The sequence below is a fragment of the Gopherus evgoodei genome, chromosome 1, assembly GCF_007399415.2.
Source record: "Gopherus evgoodei ecotype Sinaloan lineage chromosome 1, rGopEvg1_v1.p, whole genome shotgun sequence".
In the NCBI taxonomy this organism is placed as follows: domain Eukaryota; kingdom Metazoa; phylum Chordata; order Testudines; family Testudinidae; genus Gopherus; species Gopherus evgoodei.
The window spans coordinates 106,831,429-106,852,322 of NC_044322.1; the positions used below are offsets into that span (position 1 = coordinate 106,831,429).

Below are 20,894 nucleotides of genomic sequence, written 5' to 3' on the forward strand. Positions count from 1 at the left end.
CACAGCCATTAATCGCACCCTGCTAAGAAGAACTGTGACTCTTTGGAACGTGCAGGACATTGTGGATGGCTTTGCAGAAATGGGTTTCCCTAACTGTGGAGGGGCAATAGATGGGACGCATATTCCTATTCTGTCACCACCCCACCTGGCATCAGAGTACGTTAATCGCAAGGGGTATTTCTCCGTGGTTCTGCAAGCGCTTGTGGATCACCGTGGGCGTTTCACTGACATTTACTCAGGATGGCCTGGAAAGGTGCACGATGCACGCATCTTTCGGAACAGTTCCCTGTTCAGGAGGCTGAGGGCCAGGACTTTTTTCCCAGACCGCAAGATCACAGTAGGGGACGTCGAAATGCCCACTGTGATCCTTGGAGACCCCGCTTACCCCTTAATGCCATGGTTCATGAAACCGTATACAGGGAAGCTTGACAGGAGCAAGGACCGGTTCAACTACAGGCTGAGCAGGTGCAGAATGACTGTGGAGTGTGCTTTTGGCCGTTTGAAAGCCCGCTGGAGGTGTCTTTATGGGAAGCTAGATTTGGGGGAAAGCAGCATCTCCGCTGCTATATCCGCGTGCTGTGAAGGGAAGGGTGAAAGATTCAGTGAGGAATGGACCTCCGAGGTTCGACGCCTAGAGGATGAGTTTGCTCAGCCAGAGAGCAGGGCTAATAGGGAGGCCCAGGAAAGGGCTTCAAGGATTAGGGATGCTTTATGGGAGCAATTTGATGCTGAGAGCCAACAGTAATGTTTGGTGCATTTGATGTGCTTTGCTGTACCTTGGGGTACAATATTTACCACTTCCAGCAATAATATAACGCAGTGAAAAAGAAAAAAAATCCTTTATTCAACATACAGTACATAAAAGGCAAGGGGGTTGGGGTGGTGGACTGTACATTCACAGGTTTGAATATGTCCTATTTTGATCACTATTCAATGTCTGCTGCACTTCAGGATTACTATGCTGCAGGGTAATGGGGGTGGAGTGAACAGGGTAAGAATTATAGTTATCAGGGCTGGTAGGTGATCGTACAGGTGTTAGGGGCAGCTGGGTGTAATAAGAAACTGGCTGCTGGAGAAAGTTGTTTTGTGGAAATACTGGGGAACAAGAAAGAGGGCTTTGGGAGGGCTGTGGGTTACAACAGTACATATTTGTCTGCATGGCTACGAGAGACTCGAAAGACTCAGTTTGGCGAGCCAGGAGGCTTATCATCTGCTTTGTGGTTTTTTTGGCAGACAATTCCTTTCTCCTGCTTTCTGTTTGCCTCCATTCATGTACACTTTGTCTCCATTCATACATTCTCTCTCTCCATTCCTGTGTCTTCCTACTTTCTCTGTTGTGATTCATAACTGATTTGATCAATTCCTCTTTTGATTTTCTGGGATTTCGTCTCAAGTTCTGCAATCTACGTGAGGCCGGTGATCTGCCTGCATTAGTCAAGGTCACTAGAAAAAAGAGAGATAGAACCATGTAATACACAGAGGCTACATTGTTTATTATCACACAGTGAAGGACTTCTTAGACTTTTGGTGGCATCCTTCTCACATACCTCACATAACACAGAGAGGGCACAGAAGCTAAAGTCATGGCGAGCAATGGGGTGAGTGGTTTTCCCCCCGAGTTCCCTTTGGGAGTGGAAATTGACCGATGGGTCACTGGGGTTTATCTGCAACGGGTACAGGAGGTAGCTGGTGTCCTGAACAGGGGACAGTAGTGAACAGGAAGGTGGTGAGCTGCTGGGGGGGGAGGGGGGGGTTGGGCTTTGGTACGCGTTCACGCCGTCCTGCTGGTGAGGGGGGGGAACACACCGCGGTGCTAGATGCCTGCTTGGAGGGGGGTGCATAACACCGGAGCGCACCGCGGGGCTAGCTACGTGCTGGGAGGGGGGTGGGGAACACCGGAGCACACCGCGGGGCTAGCTACATGCTGGGAGGGGGGTGGGGGAACACCGGAGCGCACCGCGGTGCTGGATGCCTGCTTGGAGGGGGGTGCATAACACCGGAGCACACCACGGGGCTAGCTACGTGCTGGGGGGGGGTAAACAACAGAGTGCAATGGGCTGGGGAAACGCGAACCTGGTGCCCTGCACTCAAGTATCCCTAAATTCTCAACAGGGTTTCCTACTGCTAGACATATCACTGCTGCGTGTTACCTGGGAAGAGAGGGAGGGTCTTCTACAGCAATGTGGATACCGCCCTGGCCCCTATGCAGCTTGCCTGTGTGCAGCCATGGTCCCCCCACCCCTCGCTGCACAGTGGATCGGACGAGTTAGCCTGACCGGGACAAGGACCACGGTGGCTCTCCCGATCAACTTGAGAAAGCAAATTGCAAACGCTCTGGCTGCAACTTTTCAAGAGATTACCGAGGCAGATTACAGAGACGTGATAGAGCAAATCAATGGGCTATTCCACATTTAGGCATGCATGCAGGCAGCCATAACCCAAACCCTCCTCTCCCAAAACATAAAAATCTGCTTACCCCGAGCACGATCCTCAGTTTCTTCCTCACCATCAACTTCCTGCTGCTGCGACTGGCTAGTCTCCTCCTGGCTTGAGAAGAGCTCCTGGCTGCACGTGTCCTGGGACTCCGGGGTGTCTCCCTCCACGCCAGTAGCCTCATTGTCGCCTTCCTCTACACCCTCCCCCACTTCTCCCTGCTCTGAACTCTCCATCGTGGTCCTTGGATTGGCAGTGGGGTCACACCCAAGTATGGCATCCAGCTCCTGGTAAAAACGGCAGGTTGTGGGGGCAGCTCCTGAGCAGCGATTTCCCTCATGAGCTTTGCAGTAAGCACTCCTCAGCTCTTTAATTTTGACCCTGCACTGCAACGCGTCCTGTTCATGGCCCCTTCTCATCAAAGACTGCGATATCTGCCCATAGGTATCATAATTTCTCCTTCTGGAGCGCAGCTGTGCTTGCACAGCCTCCTCTCCCCAAACACTTATGAGGTCCTGCAGCTCTGCATTGGTCCATGCTAGGGCTCGTTTGGTGCGTGGAAGCATGGTCGCTGATTGATTGATTGAGTAATTGCACTCCACACCTGGCTGAGCAAACAGGAAGGGAATTTTTAAAATTCCTGGGGCATTTAAAGGAGGGGTTAGGTGAGCCCAGGACAGTGGAGTTTGAAATGATTACCAGAGAGGCTTCTAAGGTATGCTGGGATACCTGCTTATGCCACGGAGGTCAATAAAAACGCTGGTGGGTGTCTACACTTGCTGACCAGCGCTGGATCCTTTACACCCGAGGCTCGACCGGGTGTACAGCCAGCGCTGCAACCAGGGAGTTGCAGCGCTGGCCGTGCTGTGCAAGTGTGTACACATCCTAAGTTGCAGCGCTGTAACCCCCTCACCAGCGCTGCAACTCTGTAGTGTAGCCAAGGCCTGAGTCAAGTGAGGAATCTCACTTTAAACATCAACAGCAAATATGTCATGTGCTAGTTTTCAGCTGTGAGATCTACAGTATATAAAAAGTCTAGTTCCTTAACAAAAAAAAAAAAAAATCTTTGTTTAACTATAAAAATACCTACTTGACTAAAGTCGTCGTCTCATAACTTAAACATTATTTAAGAAAGGGGTGGGCATTTTACTAACTTTTAAGACCCTAGTATTATTTGTCCTAAAGTACAAATCCCATAACATAGTGCATTTTCTTCTGTAAATACAAGGATTTGTCAGTGAATGTTTACCTGAACTACAGCCCGAAATAGAGCTCTGGGGCCATATAAATGTACTATTTCAAGTGTTTCTTTCTGTACTTTCTAGTTTTGTTTTGTTTTTTGGCTACTGTAATTTGCTCCAAAGCAAACATGCTCGTAAGATCTCAGTGTTTCAGGTATCTTAATAAGATCCACTGATGCCTCTCACAACACTTCGAGAAAATGATTCTATTTAGCAACAAATCTGAGTTATATAACTAAGTATTTCTTTTTAATGGCAGGACACAATCCATAAAAACAAATACAAATAGGATCTTTGTTACTTAAGAGTTCACATCCAATCCCACAATCACTCAGCACACAAAAAGAACTTTCTCAGACTTCAGTGGGAGTTCCCAATACAGAGCCCTTATAAGAATGGATCTATTTGCAGACATCCTACCTTGCCACAGTGGTTTGGGGCACCACAACTGGTTGCCGTAAAAATTATTAGGATGTCTCATCAAGGGACTATAACTTCATGTGGGGAAACAAGCAGTAGATGAAGTCTCATAAAGGCAAGGATTCCGTTTATAAATGCTCATAGCAACAAGAATACACCCAAAAAGAGGAATAAAAGCCACTGAAAAAATATATAGCAGGGGATATCTTGCAACATACATATTTCTCAGAATTTTTTCTGATGTAAGAGGGTCTTATGGCATAAGGTTCTCTCAAAGGTCTAAGAGCACAACATCCTTGCAAACTTTATGTATTGCATTGACCAGGAAATATAATCTCAAAGAATGCACTCAATAGTGCAGGCAGCGGAAAAACAAGGAATACACAAATCCTTTTTCATTTCACATTTCCTGAACAAATACAATACATCAAATATACTAACTAGACACTGTACAGTCCAGGTCAAGCAGAAGTACTTAGCTATCTCCAGCTGATGCAAATATGCAACAAGCACCAGACCAATCTGTTAGTCAAAAATAGACACATTTGCCTTTAAACTGGCCAATCTTATAATAACTGGTGAAAGAGAGCAAAATTAAGGGCACTGAACATTCTATATAGAATCCATTCCTAACACAGTAGCAGTATGTTCCTCAGAATACTGTTCAGGCTAATAAAACAGGTACATATACTCCTACTTCAGATTTTAGAATAGTAGGAAAGATAAGTTAATGGATATTGCAGTCACCCTCTCTCTCTGGATTCACAACTGAAGACTTCACTAAAATTGAAGTACTCAAGTGACGTTATTCAGTTCTGTAATAAACGCTGTCTCACTTGTAGAAAGCCTACATTAGGATCCACCAAGGATTTTAAGGTCACTTAGTCATTCAGAAAGTTGGCTCAGAATTATTAATTGTATTCTGTATTCATGTGCCCCAAATACAGGCCCATGAGTTTTCTGCCATCAGGTATCCCAAATATGGTTTGTCTTCCAGAAGAAGACCAGTTAAGAAAAATGTGAATAATTGTTACTCTTGTAATGTTCCCATCTTATGCACAGAAAACCCACCCTGTTTCTTGCTGCTCCTCCTCCTCTTCCCCACAGCAAAATACATCAGCAGCAGTCTCAAGATGCCTGTTCATACACAGAAGAGTAAGCTGGAGCACCAAGAGGCAGGCCAATTCTCCTTACACAGAGGGCGCAGCAATTCTGAGCACACCTAATGGATGCCTCCACCTGACTGACAGGTCATCCAGAACAACCAAGACAAGAAATCAGTCTGTATTTCTGGCAACAGATCACAGAAATGCTTTCTTGCTCACCTTACTTTTTACAAATTCAACTGTTAGAAAACTTGGATGAAATCCATCTAGTGCAAAAACATTCCTCAAAATCATACATAATAGCGTATGAATACGCTTCAAATACATTAGTTCCCAGAGCACACAATTTCCCACATTTATGGCCCACAGACCACACATGGTGTACTGAGAGCTGGCTGGTCACATGGTGTTAGCTCTCCCTATTTCCAGTTGCTAAACATCATTAAAATGCAGGGACAAACAACAGAGACTTAAGGTGAGTGAAGTAATATCTTTTGCTGGACCAATTTCTGCTGGTGAATGAGACAGCCTTTTGAGCTCCACTGAGCTTAAGGCCTGAAGAAGAGGTCTGTGTAAGCTTGAAAGCCTGTCTCTCTCACCAACAGAAGTTGGTACAATAAAAGATATTACCTCATCCATGTTCACTCTCTCAGATCCTGGGACCAACGTGGCTACAGCAACACTGCAAATGGAAAAATAATGTCAGGAGAGTGAATCACTGCTATAGTTCCATAGGGATGTTGTGTGACCACAAATGGTATGAGAGATGGCCTCATCAATCAGGAATAGGAAAGGAAATGGCCTATGTTCTTTATCAATCATGTAGTCCAGGCTATGAAGTACAGATGTTATACCAATTATATTAGACCAGCAAAAAAAAACCAGCAGGATCTTTTTAAAGGGGACAAGACAAAGATGCCACATTTATCATGATAACAATTTATGACTAATAACGAATATCTTAATTCTTATACACACACATTATACCTATTACCTATACACACACACACACACACTAATCAGGTGTTCTACAGCTGCTGCATAGTTACCAGTCCTGAAGATAGCTTAAGTTCATGGTTTGATTTTGCAGCTTGGGTTCGTAGCTTGTGGCAGCTAACTGGCCAGGAAAGCCAGGCACAAGGACAAGCTGGATCTCTGTTGGGCAGGCACTGATGTCCTTCCACGTTGGCAGCAGAATGTTACCCAGAGTTTCTCATCTCACCCTTCTTTTTTATAGGCTTTTAGTTTGGATTCAAAGGCCACGTCTACACTACAGCATAAAATCGAAATTATTAAAACCGGTTTTATAAAACTGGTTTTATAAAATCGATTTTACGCGTCCACACCAGGGCACATTAATTCGGTGGTGTGCGTCCATGGTCCTAGGCTACCATCGATTTTCGGAGCGGTGCACTCTGGGTAGCTCAGTAAAAGAATGAGACCAATAACTTCAATTTCCGTCCACACTAACCCTAAATTGATATAGTAATATCGATTTTAGGGTTACTCCTCTCATTGGGGAGGAGTACAGAAATCGATTTTAAGAGCCCTTAAAATCGATTTAAAGTGCCTTGTAGTGTGGACGGTTACAAGGTTAAATCGATTTAACGCTGTAGTGTGGACCAGGCCAAAGTCTATAGGTCTTGCTGTGTCACGCTGCCTCTGGGTTTAGATTGATCACCCATCAATTGCAGGCGTGACTTTCAGCCTTGGACCTGGCTTTGATCTTCCTTCTGTTGTCCTTTTCTTTTTAGGGTGGATGCTTCTTACTTTGTTTAGGGCTGTTGTCTAGGTCTTCAGCCGCTGGTATTTGAACTTTATCTCATCAGGACAGGCTGGGGCTGGAGGTTGATTCCATCATTCATACATACCTCATTCACACATCTAAACTAAACTAATAAGATTACAGCAGGGTTTGCAAAAATGAAGGTTGGAGGAAGCTTTTACAAAATGGAGTGAGTGTTTTAAAATGGGGTTTGAATTACAATATGGAACAGAAGTTATAGTGTAGGCAAGTATAGTGAATGTTGAACAGAAGTTACATTAATAAAATGAACAATTAAAAACAATTTCATTTATCAGTTCTACACAGAAAACCCCTGTCCTAGATGGTTTAAAAAGACTGTGCAAAACTGTTTAAATTAAGGAAGAGTATAAGAAAGGTCCCACAGTCCACAAAAAATTCACATGTTCGTGATGAAAAGTTCCAGAGGCAACTGTGTGCATAGCATCTGACCCAAGCTGCTAGCATAACTCTAGGATTAAAATTAGAAGACATGTGCGTATGTGGTCCATCCTGATACTTAAGTCTCATTATGCTAAATTCTGCATTGATTTACATACCACATATTTTCACTGACTTCCACAGAGTAAATAGAATAGAATTTGGCCCAGTATTTCCTGTTAGCTGACAGCCACTTAACATAATTTGCTCTGACCATTGTTACATTGTACTCATCTCTCTTATTACTTGAATGCTTTTTACGTACTGACAATATTTCATTTCTTGTTTCCGGATAAGAATTTGCTTTGTTTATATAGAATGTGAATTATAACTTTTCTGACAACCACAATAACCTTTCTTCAAATCTGCCAAATGTGGCATGTATTTTAAAATAAAGAAGCAAAACAATTTAAACGGTAAGACAAATCTAGAAATGTAACCAGTAACGTAACTAACACAGAGCAACAAATAAAAGAACATGGCTTGGAGAAAAGATATTAGAAAAATAATCATCAAGTTATTTAGCCTTTATTTGTTTACTAAAAGGTTTGTAACATACCAAAAGAAAAAACTCCTCTCTGTTAGTTGTGCCTAAAGGCATAACTGCCAGTACTGTCATTCTTACAGAGCCCTTCTGTGCATATTCCTAACAATGTAAAAACAGCTTTTTTCTCATCTAGCCCTTGTTCCTGTCACACCTTTTTAAAGAAGGCATACAAGGCTTACCTCTGTCACTTACGTGATGAGCGAAGAATAACTGTCAAAGATACTTAGAAAGTACTCTGTCTTTTCAAGCTAGTTTTACAATCAGAATTAGAATACATTATACCTGAGTAACATACAGCTATTCTTCTACTGAAGAAAAAGCAATTATTCATGTTTGGGAAAATAGAGAGGATGCAAGGAAAGGATTAAAGCTTCAGCTTATATTATGCCTAACTAAGGAGACAACCACTAAACTTTATATGCAACTGTATGAACTTTAGTAAGAAGTAGTCAAAGTAGTCGTCACTTTTACAGAAGTCATTAAGTGGAATTCAAGCCCAAGTCTTGAAGAACACAAGAAAAATGCAGATAATTCAAAAAAGATTTTGTAAAATATTATAGGTCAAAACTTCATCACTGTGCTACGCCAGAGCAGATTGCAAATAAGAACTGTGTATAATAAAGGGCAGATGTGGGAGAAACAGAATCTGCTCTCTCTCAACTTGGGGACAGAGCACTGGCACCGCCAGTACTGCAGCCTAAAAGGCTGCAACAACAGCTTTGATGCAGTGTGCAATCCCTTGCTCTTAGGCTCTACTCTCAGATTCACCAGATGCTGCCTTGCTGAGCCTCTGCCCATTCTCCTCTTCCCCATGGAGTGTTGTTTAGGCTGCCATGGAACAGCACAAGGATACAGAAACCGTTACACAGGCTCCTCACAACATGCCCCTCTCTATATACAAAAGCTGCACAAGTTTTGCTGCATTTAGGCCTCATCACAGCTCTTTCCCAGGCTGTAGGATTTTGTCTATTTTTTTCCCCCTAACTCCAAGTCAGGTATAAATTTATTTAAAATGTTATACTTTGTCCATTTATTTCTTTAGGGCCACATTATGGCTATACTGAAGTCAATGGCACAACTCCTATTGACTTCTTTTAACCAGGTTCTGACCCCCTTATAAAATGTATGGTTATTATTTTTACAAACACACACGACATAATATTACCATATATTAAGTACCTTTCATTTTATTGTCACTATAGTGTTCATGCTAATGTACAACCACAAATGGTTAAAATTAGATTTGTTCCATAAATGACTTGCAGTGTTGAATCAAACTGTAGTGTCAAGTATCAGAAGGATAGCCGTGTTAGTCTGAATCTGTAAAAGCAGCAAAGAGTCCTGTGGCACCTTATAGACTAACAGACGTACTGGAGCATGAGCTTTCATGGGAGAATACCCACTTCGTCGGGTGCATCCGACGAAGTGGGTATTCACCCACGAAAGCTCATGCTCCAATACATCTGTTAGTCCAAACTGTAGTGGTGTGTGTATCTGCAAAACATCCAACAACTGATTACTAGCTATTTTATTAAGTTTAAAATTTTCATTGGAGCCCACAACTGTACCTCTGTCATCAAATCTCAAAAAACTATTTACCATATATACTCTTTAGTAAGACTAATTTTTTAGTAAAAAAGAGGAGCACCAGAGAAGGGGTATAGAGAGGCAGAGGTAGGACACAACCCCTCACCCCAACAGAGGAAGCAAGGAGAGGCAGCACAGCCAGAAGGGAAGAGGTGAGGCCAGAGTCTTTCTGCTTCTGGCCACGCTGCTCTCCCCCAGCTACCGAAGCAGCTGCAGCTCCAGGGCTGGAACATGCTGCGGCCGCACCGGCCAGCCGGCCCAGTCCACTGGAATATGCTGCGGCCACTCCAGCGCGGCCTTCCAGAGCAGCTCCAGCCAGGCCAGAGACATCCTCTCCTGGCCCTCCCCAGACAAGGTGGGAAGGGATGGGGAGAGTGTGAGGGTCCCAGGCTAGGAGTGGGGTCATGTGGGGGGTGGTCACAGGGGTTACTCCTCTGACCCTCAGCTTCTCCCCTGCAAAAACATTTCCCCACCAATTGCTGTCCCAGCACACCAGGGTAAGCATCTGGCAAGCCAAGACACTTTGTTTACTTAGGTTTACCTCCATGCCTGTGGATGCTCGAGGTAAACAAACCATCTTGGCCTGCCAGCAGCTTATCCTCATGGCCCAGGAGCCAAAGTTTGCTGACTCCTAAATTATAGGGTCAGCTTTATGAACAGGTCATAAACATTTTCCATTTTTACTTATCCATCTTGTTGGGGTTGGCTTATAAATGAACCGACTTATGATCGAGTATATACGGTAGCTACTTTGGTAGACATTTAATTTGATATTAATGAATCAAACAAAATTGTAATTACAAATTTCCTTTTATAAGTGAATACAAAGAGGAAAAAAAATACCATGCTATAGTTCATTTCTGCATGCTTGAAAAAAGTTCTTAATGCTGTTTGAGTGTAGCTACTACAGTAGCGGCACTATAAGTTTATAAATGACTTCATAAAGATAATTGTAGAAACTTTTATTTGCTTCACTGCAGCATATTTATGTTCATTCATAAACTTTTCCCTGAATTTATCTATGATACCTGGTAGCACTAATATTAAGACTCTACGCTTTTAACAAACTTGATTTCCATCAGTTTTTAAAAGAGGAATCCCCCCCATTGACTTCAACAGGAAGAAACATTTTTATGGGAGGGAGGGAAGGGAAGAGGAGGAATCAAAGCCCCCTTAAAAGGATTTTTTATTAAAAAAAAACATGGTCTATGTAAGAAGTCCAGCCAGTTCACTGATGACAGACTCCTTCATGAAATGTTACAAATTTTGATTCTATAGGCCCAAATATAGGCTTAAATAGTTCAAAACGATCAGTTAAATATTGAATACTTTTAAACAATTTTAACCATAAAAACAAATTTACCTTTCTCATCATTTCATACACAAGTTAATTTTAATCAACTTGAGCACCTTTTTTGTAAAATGAATCCAAGTTTTGCATTTTTTGCTATGACAAACTCATGACTTTTCCTTCTTGCCATGCCAAGCGGCTGTAATAATCAGAATTAATATTTACTCAATATATCTATTATATATCCTGTATTTTGGAGGATTAAAATTTGGGCAGAAATATTTTCTCAAGACTGAAACTTGTCCTGCAACATGTAGGTCTACATCCCCAATGCTATGCATCCAAAGAAGTAGGCTATAGCCCACGAAAGCTTATGCTGAAATAAATTTGTTAGTCTCTAAGGTGCCACAAGTACTCCTGTTCTTTTAGCAGATACAGACTAACATGGCTGCTACTCTGAAATCCCCAATAAAGCAATTTTCTCATTTTAAAAACTGCATGTTGTACAAAGAGTCAAAATGGTACTACAATACAACTGAATAACTGCCTTTCATAAGGATTACTACATCTGCTGTGGCACAGTCCCATACTTCTCATGCAGGAAAACCTTCCTTTCACCATAAGTGGAAAAAAATCTGCTTGTGTAAGGACTTTGAGTTCATAGCCTAAAGTGTAAACAAGAACTCAGACAAATGATAAAAGACAAAGGCACCCTATCACCCATGGGCAAACATGCTTCACAAAACTATCATTTCATATCTGATCGCTTAAGTCCTCTTCCTCAAGGAAACCTGCACAACACCTTCTGAGGATGAACTTGGAGCTTAAATTCGTAACTTCGCTATACACTAAAAATCACAGACTCAATAAAAACACTGGATTAATGGTTTACTGCAACAACGGGTAACCACTAACACTCCTTTGTCCTAGGACTGCAGAAGTGTTAACTGCCCACTTCACCTTGAATGGTCTCTGGCAAGGCGTGTTAAGTCATTATGCTAAACAGTCTGTTTCACCTTGTATTAAGCTGTGATGCACTCCTGAGTACCTTTCCCAGATTTGAAGAAGCTTGCCTCTTTCATCAACAGAAGCCAGTCCAATAAAAGATATTACCTCAACCACCTTGTCTGTCTAACCTGGGACCAACACAAAAACAACACTGCAAACAACAAGAAATGTTAATCCATTTAAACAGTCTACCCTGAAATGTGGGCCAACAAAAGGTCTAAACATAAAGGACTGTTTAATGGATATTTACTAGTACTATCACATAAGGAAAAAGAAAAAGAATCCTTCTCACTGGCCTTTTTGAAAAAGTTCCAAGTCACGAGAAAGAAGAGATTGCATTAGGAAAAAACATCACTGCCCCTCCTCTAGAATTACTTAGATACATAACTCAAGCACTGCAGAAAACATAATAGTTTGAATAAATCAATACTGTTATGAAAGTATTACACAATACACTGTTAAACACATAAATCAATCATATACTTCCATGAGACAATTTTGTTTTTATTCTTGCTGTTTAAACAACAAGTGTCATGTGGCAAGTTATTATGCTTGCTTACTTCTCATTTTCACTTGCCTTGAACTAGGAAAGCCAAGTCACTCTTACTTTCTGGTACTCAAGCAATAGCACAAAAGTAGTTTGTGTCTTCTCCATTGGACAATTAAGTTTAACTGCCCCCAGAAAGCGTTTCACTGGATTTTTTTTTTTAATCTACTCCTATCAGGTTGCATACAACCTTCTGTCAAAAAAGGCCTCTAAATTCTCACCTTAAATAGTTTGACAATATATCCTTTAAGAACCAACTTTAAGAGGTGTTAAACTCTACAGAATGACTGCATTAGCTATTATTTAAAAATAATACACTCCCTAGAGAACTGAATCAGAGAAGCAAACCTAAGGTTAATTAAAATTTTATTCTATCCAATTTAACAGTTTTCACTGACATGATTTTACAACTGTTATTGAAATGACTTATTGATGTGTTTCTGTCTTAAGTCATACCTACAGTATTACTGGAGATCAACTTTAGACTGCCTATATCTTTAAAACAGACTTAGAAATTAACACCAAAGTGAAAGCAGAACATGTCATATTCTATACTCATCACCATAACATTTAATCACATAAATATTGTTAAAACATTACTTGATGAAGTTGTACAAAATGGAAGATTTGCCATTATGGTCTACTGTTTCTCAGAGATGTCTGCTGTTTCTTGTATCAGCAAGTTTGCTATATTGGCATTATATTAAAGCCTCCATTTCTAACCTCTTCAAACAAAAAACAAGCTGCTCAATAATGTCTAATCTATGTGTCAAATAGTCCTGTTTAACACTATGCAAACTCAGGGTAATATTTGGGTAGTTTTTAAATTTAGCATGAATATCCTGGCCTACTTAAAGGACACCCTCTCCTTTGGAAAGCCTTCCACTAAAACTAAAGATATCCTCCATCTTCAAAACAAAAAACTTTAATGCATAAGAGAAATTAATGACAGTCAAATTAACAGAAGATGGACCCAATGACATAGTTGTAACAGATGGTGTTGCTACTCAAAAGACTCAGAGATTCTATTGTATTCTGCAGCCACAAATACAGCATTAAAGTATAATGAAATAGACATTCTTACTTTTTAGTACACCTTTCATACATCTGTATAACAGGATCAGAGTGGACTGTGCATAACTATTTTAGCCTTCTCACAGCCACAAGTCAGAGAATTCCACGTGGAAAACCAATTCCTCTCGAAAAGAATTCAACTAGAGGTTACTACAGAGACAAGGTGAGTGAGGTAATACAGGTTACAGACGGATGCATTGTTAAAGCACATTTAGCTAAGTTATGAGAGTGTTCTGACTGCCTAGACAGAGGTATTAAATCCAACATGGGCTATCACTCTATTGGATGAGAGAACAGAAAATCCTCTCCCTGATGACACAGTTCATGATCTTCATTCATAATTTCTCTTAAAGTGGCTCACTACACACTGCTTCTAAAAGAAAGATACTTTAGACTGTAGTACAATTCTTTGTGTACCATATCTATTGTCTTTCCTAAGATATTTCAGTCCCTTGTTGAAGGACAAATATGTTCCCTATTCTATTTAGGCTGTGAGCTCAACAGTGGGCTAACAACTCATTGTCAACAGTGAGGCTGGGGTAGGTTACTACAGCATACTGCTTGTAATAGCAGGTGCATGGCCCTGAGGCTACCATCTGCCAGGAAGGAAGTATTCTCTTCTAGGATGCTGAAGAGACTGACAAATAATGTAAACAAAACACTGACTCACTCCTAATCTGTGGAATCAAGCTATTACATTACTGGGTATTTTGCAGTGTAGATGTCATATGGGTTTTTCTTCGCCTGTTTAACTATTTCAATATGCTGTTTATTAGAATAAAATGCACTTATGGGTTACTTATATGGGACAGCTATTCTGTGTTTATTGTACAGCTGTATGTACCTCCCGCATATACACACAAGCTACTTTTTTTAAAACTGTAGAGCTTGTTAAATTATGAACTCCTGTAACGATACTATAGCTCCAATGACTGAACTGTTAATTACCTATGCACAGGCAAATTTAAGTGTCAGCTACTTAATGAGTTTATCTACAACTGAGTTAATGGCTTATTTCTTAGGAATGTTACTGAAATTAGCCATAATGTGGGAAGAGTACTAATACTTCACCAAAACCTTTCCCCCACACTTTGTCAGTCTAGTTGGTTTGATTGTACGCACGTTGGGGTAGGAATTTTTTGGATATGTATGTACAGTATCTGATCTCAGTTGGAGACTTTAGTCCAGACACTACTGTAATACAAACAAATAAAAATGAAAGCTCTATCGGAATTCCAACCAAAACATATTAGTGCAAGATCTGTAACTCAAAAAGAAAATTTATCAATAGTTTTTTAAAAATTCACAGAGGTATTTATATCCATTTGAAAAGTATTTCCCCACTCAAAACCTTGAAATCACAATCTGCTTCCTTAAAAGAAAGGCAAGGTGTGAGAGGCAATATCTTTTATTGGACCAATTTCTGTTGGTGACAGAGATGAGTTTTCAAGCTTACACAGAGCTCATCTCGGAAGTTTGTCTCTCTCACCAACAGAAGTTGGTCCAATAAAATATATTACCTCACCCACCTTGTTTCTCTATAACCCTAGGACCAACAGGGCCACAACACCACACCACATACAAGAATGGAAGCTATTGATCCTTAAAATGCATTTACCCTTCACTGCATTCAAACACTGGCATTTTTTGTACATTTCCACATAGCACAGGACTACTGCCATTTTGCTAGAAAAATTTTAAATATTTGTTTTGGAAAAAATGATATGGACTGTATAAACTGATGGGGGGCGGGAGGGGGAAGGAACAGGATAAACTTTGACTGTATTCCTTTAAAGGTATTGCCAACCAGATTGTTGCACATTAGATTCAAGTTTAAAACAAACATCCACTTTTGATTAAATCAAGCTATTTTTAGCAGTAGCTTTTCATTTACAGTACCAACAGAAACACATTTGCATGTACATGAATAAATATGCAACTTAGCAGATTAGTCTCCACATAATCATGCATATTGATTAGAAACTATCCACCAACATGCTAAGCACCAGTGTCTAGCTGTCTACACATTAGGGGCAGGATGCATGTCTACCTTTTAGTAAAACTAAAAAGTAAGTCGCTATACATGCTATCAGTTTACAAGTATTTTATCCTTATGCAGACCCAATAAAGAACCGAGGGAGAGGGGGAATTTCTATTTATTTCAGTGAGCTTTAGATCAGGCCTTTAGAACTTAAATCTGAAACTCTTGCTCACACCAAAAAAAGTGACACTAAATTCATTAACAATTTTGCTTTAGTAAGGGCTACATTGTCAGCAAGACTACTACTCACGTGAATTTGGGTTTACTAGTGCGAGTCTGCCCCTGATGACCTCCTTACAAAACACATACAGAGAAGCAGCTATAAAAAAATAAAATAGCTATATTTTTTTAAATTCAGAGAAGCAATGTGACACTTAGAAAAATAAGCATTCAGATACCAGGGTTGTGGGTACCAAAATGAGAACCTAGAGCTTGATACTGCACTGCTGAAATCAGCGAATGCTACTAACTTCAATGAGCATAGAATCAGACCCAGAGATAGCATTTGCTTGAAAATGAACTCTTGAATTCTATGAGGAATTACAAGAATTACAACTAAATATTAAATGAATCTACATAGAAAAGTTTATTAGATAAATTTTGTCTCTGTTTTAGATGGCTTATTTTATGCATTTTGCTAATATACTGAAAAATCTACCAACTCTCAGCAAAATGCTGTCTTCACAATTTCAAAAACACAAAATAGATGCACTCATGGACACAAATACAGTCCATAAGTGAAGAATGTATACACAGACATACGTTACACCACATGATGGTCTTTAAAAAATTCAAAGCAGTTAAACATTTCTATAGGATTTATTTCCTAGATAGAAAAGACAGACATTTTGTTAAGTGCTCCTGCTGCTTTTGAGAAGATCTGGCTTAAACTGAAAATACCTGGATTGTATACACAATACTTCAAACTTCCTAATGGGGGAGGAATCCATTACTTAAATTGCCTACACTGTACGCATGCCATGTTTCAACTTTTAAACAAGCTTCAGTATTTCAATATAATGAAATTTTTTTAAAATGGTAAAACCAGCACAAAGGATCCAACATTATTTCCTCCTTGTAGTGGGGGGATGGAGGGGGAATGCATACAAAATATGTCCTAATACTCTTTCTGGTCATACATTCCTTTATGTATTTTACTTACAACACAAGTGAATGTTAGTCTCTGCAGCTATCTTAAAAGAAATCAAATTATCAGAAACAATCAACCTAAGCATTTCCTCTGCCTTGAGCAATGACTACACTGGTTTACTTTAGAACAAACCCACTGTTCAACTTAGTCTATAACTAAGTATCTTAAATGATTCAAAGTAACCATGACAATCTTCAAATGTTTAGTGCAACTAAATATAATTTAAACTATAATAAGAAATAAAAGCCAAATACATTTATGGGTTTTGGTGTTTTATCTCATTTTTAAAAATCTGACATCCACATAATAAAAACTGAAAATGAATTTTTTTAAAAAGTAAAAGTTTTCATTTAATTTTATAAAATGTATAGTTTGCAGTTTGTATTTTATAGGTTATGCTGCCAGATTTGATACCTAATCATTTCATTTTACCTCTACTAGAAGAATGCAATCTGAAAGAGCAGTAGCACATTTTCCAACAAGCATCTAAGGTGAAACTGGAACTCTTAAATTTTAACTGCAAAGTAATTTATAATCACAGCCATATCAGATATAAGAGGTAAGCCAGTTCTAGAATCCATTAATTCTGAGGTATATAACCCACTGCATGGCACTAGATCAATAAGAGCAAATATTACATTTAGTACTAACTTATACTAAAAAAAAAAAAATAGGCTTTTAAAAAAGATGTACAAAGCTGTATTTGAATTTTTTCATAAAATTAACAAGACAGTTTGATTAAAAGATTTTTTTTAATACAAGCAATTAAAACATTTCCCTGCAGTTTCTAAGCCAAATATTGTGGCAATCAGTATATAAGAATCAAAAAGTGAAACTGACTTCTCTAGTTTTATTGTCCAAACTGAACACAAAGGAAAAGTAAATCTGAGTTTCAGTTTTAACAATGTGAGAATTTTCTCTAGATTATGACGTTTGTACTGTTTAAGTATATTCATAAAATCCTTACAAGAATTATGAGCTAGTGAGACAGCATTTTACCTATTCTCAAAGACCACTATCTTACTTTACGATCATTTAAAACCGATGCATTACAGGTTATAATTTAAGACCCTTTTTTAATAAATCAAGAGGAAGTAAAATGGGGGGGAGCCAACAGACCTCAACAGGTAGGTGCAATATCACACGTATTTGCTGTCACACTTTGGAAAACTTAAAAACTTAGAACAGCACATGTTGTTTTTGGGAAAAAAAACAAAGATAATGGCCTCAATTGTAACATCCTTAATTTCAAGCACAATTACTACTGAACTTAATGGGAATTTTGTGTAAGGATTTCAGGATAAAAAACATCACAGGGTGAAATCCTGACCCTATTAAAGCCAAAATTACTAGTGACCTCAATGGAGCCAGGGTTTTACCCAAAGGTCAGATCCTCAGTTGGTGTAATTTAGCACAGCTCCAATGCAATAAACAATTTACACCAAAAGAGAAACTGGGTGAAAATGTTTACGTAAGCAAGAAAATACATAATTTTGTATGAACTAATGTTCTTTTGCAAAAGGGCTGTTATTTCATACTTAGAAAGCTGAATGCTAACTGATAAATCAGTGTGCAACAAGAGTTTCCAGCTGTCTAGTAAAAGCACTATTTTATTTATATTTCAGAAGAAGGCAAGTACTTGTTAGACTCACAGGCCTGCATGCTTTCAGAGTGAAGGAGAACTAAGTTAACTGATAAATTCTGAATAACCTTTTTATTTTTCTGTTTGAAACTAGTTTGGTGGCGTTAGCTTGCTCTTATTGTAACAGAATGATACTGGCTCAAAATTCCAAAAACACACTATTCTTTAAGGCAGACAGGCAAGTTACTGATGAAAACCAATGCATCTTTATTTTTAAATTCACATGATTAGTTTTCTTTGTTAAAGGGACAAAAACTCAAACACAGTATTTACCTACATAATAAAATATATCTATAGATATGGGAAAGTATTTGAACTATAATTTTACACTGAAATATTAATTTCCTGATAAACCAAGTAGTTGGGTTTTTTTGAGTGTGTTTGTTTGTTTGTGTGGGGATTTTTTTGTTTTGACACAAGATACATTTTTTTAAACAAATTTTTTACAAGAGCTCTTCACCTTACTTCTTTCTAAAGAAGCATACATAGCAGTTTTTAAATTGCTCCAACAAAACTGTTAATTTCTCCTTAGCTTTGAAAGGATAAATCTAGTTCCCACTCAATGGCTTTAGTGATTCAGTAAACAATTAGCACAAACAGCAAAGTAAACAATTCTCATCACATCTAATATAGGCTACCTCCATGGTAAACTGTATATAGAAACATCAATCAAAAATCATCAATAAAAATTAGCCAAATCATTCTGAACTGCCACTGTCTTAAAATAAGAAACAAGAGTTAAACAGTACCTCGTATACTTAATACATATATTTCTGTAATTCTGTATGTGTATTTCATCATAAAATATGAAAATCCTGTTTATCTTACAAATTAAAGTTCTTAGAACCTCGAATTCTACCGCTAACAGTACTGGTGATCTTTAAGAAGTAGCAGTAGTAATAATGTAGTAGTACTGTAAACAAACTTCAATGTGCTTATGTAAACAAAACCAAAATAGAGCTCAGGAGTTGTAAATGTTAATAGCTCCCTTCAAAAGCCCACTACTGTACTTATGCATTCCGTTACTAAGGTAATATTCTTGCACGTTCCTAATTGCACTGCTCTTTTTGTTCAAATTATTTTCACTAAAAATACATGTAACATACACCATTCACTTTAAAATATGACCAGGAACACTGATAACAGTTATGCAAAGTGTTTCCTATCTCTTTGTCCTGAAATTGGCTATAGTTCTTCCTGAATAGAGTGAGTGTAATTATATTCAACAAGCACACAGGTGTGGGAAACAGAATGGCAGAAATAGTCATCAGCTGTGCCTCCTACACTGAGCTCAACACCCAATGACACTGGTCTTCACTGCACATTTACATGCATATAAGAAACAGAAAAGGGAAGCCCATACACAAAAGAAAATATTAAAACAAAACAAGTATCTGAATAATGGTTAATTATTTTATAACTACTAGAATTAAACTAGTAGTTCCCACCATTTGCCATTCTCTAAATTCATTTTGCTATATTTGTTTTATTAACTTTATTAGAGATGTAGTGCCAGTTTCCCCTTATTAGCTAAGTGAATAGAATTTCCCCAGTTTAATCCAATCTGGATGCTGGGAGCATTTTAATCCAGTCCAGGTTTTCCCCCTAGGCAGAGTTCCCCTTAGGGTCAGCAGTTTGGAGGATACTGTAGAAGTGGTGCTTCCCCAACATGGGTTTGTTATGCAGTTAGGGGCTGTAGGTGGGCCAAGCAAAACTAAAATCTTGTTAAACTCAATTTACAATTAAATACAAGAGAGCTCATGATTTTACTGGAATATAATTCCAATGTACATGCCACAGCCAAACATTCTTTATATAAGGCAATGGAACCAATAATTGTAGCATTCACACTGATTTATCCCAAACCATGTAAATCCTGGCACCAGCCTAAGCAAAACTACAGATAACTGACAAGTCTGTTTCTGTCCTTAACTCTCCCATTCAGTGTGTTCATCTTGTAAAAATTCTGATATTTCAGTCAACAATCCTCTCAATTAGGTTCAAAGCTTTCTCCACTTTCATCTCTTCCATCTTTCTGCACTTCCTATAAAAAAAGAACATTTTCTTCTTCAAAATCAACAAGCCAATAATAAATGGAACAAAAACCTCTACAAGTGGCTGTCAGAAATGGCTACTTTTTACTTAAAACTGATTATCTGTATGAAGACTGATTATCTGTATGAAAATTATAAACATGGAAGTAAAACCTTTGTCATTTCAGCTCCCTAGACTGATAAACACATATTACAGGTTAAAAATGCTCTAGTGCAATAGCAAAGAGGATTCCTGTAGTGTCTCAATCATGAACTTGTAATCCTTCACATATTGTCTGTTCCTGGCCTCCCCAATTATAATACAGACTTTCCCTCTTGCTAGGAAGCACAAGTAGCATCCTTTGGAAAGGAACAGCTACATGATTAAAACAGAAATTCTTTCTCAAATTAAGCTTTAAATTATTTAGGGTTGGTTTTGTCTTCAAGCAGCCTGCATTTGCAATCCATTTAAAAAGCAAACCAACCAACTGGCCACTGAGACTGTGATTCAACTGGCAGCTACAACGTAGTTACACATCACTCTTGGGTA

The 20,894-nt window shown here is 39.0% G+C and overlaps 1 protein-coding gene across 3 annotated transcripts in view; it reads right to left on the reverse strand.

Moving 5' to 3' along the window:
• Nucleotides 1-20,894, reverse strand: part of IRS2 (insulin receptor substrate 2) — a 39,638-nt gene that overhangs the window by 14,637 nt on the left and 4,107 nt on the right. The window contains exon 2 of one of the 3 annotated variants that reach the window (XM_030568487.1): nt 18,404-20,355. The exons of the other annotated variants lie outside the window; for them this stretch is intronic. Coding sequence (XP_030424347.1) covers nt 20,330-20,355 — 26 coding nt within the window. The 3' untranslated portion in view covers nt 18,404-20,329. Of the gene's footprint in view, nt 1-18,403; nt 20,356-20,894 lie in introns of those variants that run through there. 3 annotated transcript variants of the gene reach the window in all.